This window comes from Punctularia strigosozonata, assembly GCF_000264995.1.
Source record: "Punctularia strigosozonata HHB-11173 SS5 unplaced genomic scaffold PUNSTscaffold_79, whole genome shotgun sequence".
NCBI classification, from domain to species: domain Eukaryota; kingdom Fungi; phylum Basidiomycota; class Agaricomycetes; order Corticiales; family Punctulariaceae; genus Punctularia; species Punctularia strigosozonata.
This window is the reverse complement of record NW_006767511.1, coordinates 1-3,265: the sequence shown is the minus strand read 5'-3', so window position 1 is coordinate 3,265 and position 3,265 is coordinate 1. Positions and strand designations below refer to the sequence as shown.

Genomic DNA, 3,265 nt, shown 5'->3' with positions numbered 1-3,265 from the left:
CTGCTGGAATGCTTCTTGTACCTCGTTTCCATTATCCGTGATGACCTCGGCTACCGCTCCATAGCGACAAATGATCTCTTCCCAAAAGAATTTCCGAATACTCGAAGCATCAGCTCGTCGCAACGCCCGTCCTTCTGCTGCTTGAGTAAGATCGTCTCGGGCAGCTACAATAAACTTGTATCCTTGTGCGGGAGGCATGAACATGATGTCTAAATAGACACGAGTAAATATGGTTGTGGGAACTCTAATAGCCAGTGGTACTTCCACTTTCTTTGTGCTACGGATCTGACATTGATGGCATGACTGCACATGATGTTGCACGTCTTGATATAACCCTGGCCAATAGAATCGTAACTTAATAGCTTGAAACACTGCCTCCACTCCACGGTGACCAAGACTTTCGTGTGCTTCCCATAGAATTCGCTGCCGAGTTAGTTGATCATAGATGACTTTAGCTGGGAGCTGACCATCTCGCCTCTTAAACAATGCCTTGTCTCGCACAAAGAATTGTGCAGTCCGATTCAGAAACCGTCGTTTTGACTGAACATCTGGAAATGTCGGTAATTGCAGGGTGGTAAGGAATTCTTGGATGGCTTTCAACCGATCATTCGCTTCCTCTAAAATGAGACAAGAAGGTAGCGGATCGTACATCTCGGCTGGTTCCAAATTGGGTACCGTAATGACTAACGCTAAGCTGTCAAGCCACTCATCGGCAACTTCGGGCTGATCGTCAGGGTTCTCGAAGTCCTCTGGGAGTTGGTCTCTGCGTGATAATGCGTCTGGAGCTAAGTGTTTGGTGCCTGGTACATGCACGAGCTTGAAGGAAAACATGAGAATTCCTTGGATCCACCTATTAATAGAAGCGTTCGGGAAACAATCGGGATTATTTAGCATCTGCTTGATGAATTTAGCATCGACTTCCACTTGAAGGTTTTTGACCCCAGCTATGTATAACCGGAAATGCCTGAGTGCGCGGAAAAGTCCGTAAAGCTCCAGCTTTGGTTGGCTATAGGCGGCTTCTACCTTGTTCATAGGGATAGAACCATATCGGGCCGGTCGTTTCTTGCCTTCATCGTCCAACTGAGAGAGGACAAATCCCACTGCTATCTGACTCGAGTCAACAGATAGAATGACCGGATTTTCTGATGTATAATCGATCGGCCTAAGGGCGGGTGCACTGCAGACTTTTTCTTTTAGAGTTTCAAAGGCTTGGATTCGTCGGTCATCCCATTCTATGTCAGCGTCCTTCCTCACCATTTCCGTGAGTGGCCTTGCATATTTAGAATAGTCTTTGATCCAAATGCGCACAGTGCCGCATAATCCCAAAAATCCACGTATGCCTTTAGTTGTCTGTGGCAGTGGCCATTTCTTAATCTTTTCTACCGCCGAGTCATTAGGAAACCTCCCTTCTGGTGTGCACTTATGTCCCACGATGATAACCTCGCGACGACATATTTGAGTCTTCTTTCCAGAGAACGTTGCTCCTGCTTCACCAATGCGGTGCATTATCCGATGTACATCGTTGATGTGTTCCCACATAAACCGCCGGATTCCTGGGTTGTCTGGAATAGTTTCGGGATGGCCGTGCTTATCGGGATACTTGGTAACCGATCCCTTAATAGGGAGGTCATCGATGAATATATTAGCGATATCGGGTATTTCATCTTGTAATATAAACATCATGCAGTTCTGAAACTCTGCTGGGCTGTTTGTGAATCCCATAGGCAATGAGGCTATCCGCAGGAGTCCTAGTGGTGTCATAAAAGATGTCATGTCACGGCTGGCTGGATGTAGTGTTCGAGCATAGAATCCCCAAAAGAGATCGAATACAGTGTATACTGTTCTCCCTGCAAATGGTTCCACAAAATCATCTAGGTTCGGAGGTAATCCAGCGTCTCTTATAGTCACTGCGTTCAATGGCTCTAGATTGTGTACAATTCGGAGTTTTCCATTCTTCTTGGCCACGCAAAACCATCGAGAACGGTATGATGCTTGACTCGGTTCGTATACGCCATTTGCTATGAATTCCTTAAGCATTCTGATGACTTCATCACGGTGGCCTGGAGGAATAGGGATGTTTGGATACTCCCACGGAGAGTGCGGTTCTACCGGTATTATATAAGGAGAGAAATAATCATCACGGAAAATTCCCCGTTCGTGGTCTTCGAAAGCGAGTGCTCGCTCATTTGTTACCAATACATGCTTGATAAGCTTCTCTTCCTCCGGCCACATGTAGCCATCTGAGTTTACCTCCATGCCTTTCATGCGCTCTTCAGTGATCCGAGTAGTAGGCGTGAAGTCCGGTGGATGGGTTGGTAACTTTACGAGGTTAAGTAGCGGGTCTTGTGGGAATTGTCGAATAACTTTGGCATCTTCTGGATAGATGCCAGGCACTGGCTTTACCTTACGATCAACTCGTTTATAAGCTCCGAACACTGCCGCAGGGTGTGTCCAATTTTCGCTTATTGGTGGGACGTAGTTATGTTCCGACAGGTTGTTCTCCGGGTTTGACGCTGATTGAATGTTATTGACGTATCTGGGCGGTGCCTGATCTGCGTCCAAAAGGCTGAATGCGGGAACGCTACCACCACCCCATTCTGTAAAGTCTACTTGAGATGGGTCTCCGACCCATACGGCTGTCATCCACTCGTCTTCGTCTTCATAGTTGCCGGCTTCGACTGTGTGGCTGTGTCTTAATAAGGTATGGTCTGGTACCAAAGTACCCGTGTCTGGACGCGTAGGGGTGGTGGGTGGCACTTCTTGAGTTGACGTCCACTCGCGCATTGTCACAAGTCCTTTAGAAGAGGTAGTCCCGAGTTTGTTACTTATCCTAAGTCCTTGAATTGGCTGCACCTCTCGCATTCTTGTGTTAATACTCAAGCCCGAAGCACTTGAGTCATTATGTATCACAAGTTTGTATTCACGAGAGGTACATGGTTCGCAGGCAACAGGATTTCAGTATACTACGGAACTACTTACTTCAGACTGAGTTGCATACTTGTCAATGACACGAGCCCGATAACTATCAACTATCTTACGATACTGCATGCCTCCGAGGACCAGCGGTAAGAGTCCGTCATTCTTCGCTACGGTTTCCGAGCCATTCTTCAAGGGCTTCGCGTTCTTCGGCCGCGATGTCGACATCCGTATCTCCTGCAATTCGGGTGTAAGTCCCGAGTCGGGCGGAGTCAATAGCGGAGTCTTACGGTCATAAAGGTCATCCCGCGTCCACGACTCGAGGATGTCGCGAGCAGTGTGCGCATCC

At 47.7% G+C, this 3,265-nt stretch overlaps 2 protein-coding genes across 2 annotated transcripts; both read right to left on the bottom strand.

The window, feature by feature from the left end:
* Window positions 1–87: 87 nt before the first annotated feature.
* On the bottom strand, window positions 88–450 carry PUNSTDRAFT_18035 (uncharacterized protein; the record flags this gene model as incomplete). Its single annotated transcript, XM_007389356.1, has 1 exon — window positions 88–450. A coding segment is annotated over one exon (363 nt), but the record flags the coding sequence as incomplete, so codon positions are not given.
* Window positions 451–1,944: 1,494 nt separating this feature from the next.
* PUNSTDRAFT_33399 (uncharacterized protein) lies at window positions 1,945–2,424 on the bottom strand (the record flags this gene model as incomplete). The annotated part of the gene is made up of 1 exon (XM_007389355.1): window positions 1,945–2,424. A coding segment is annotated over one exon (480 nt), but the record flags the coding sequence as incomplete, so codon positions are not given.
* Between the last annotated feature and the right edge of the window lie 841 nt (window positions 2,425–3,265).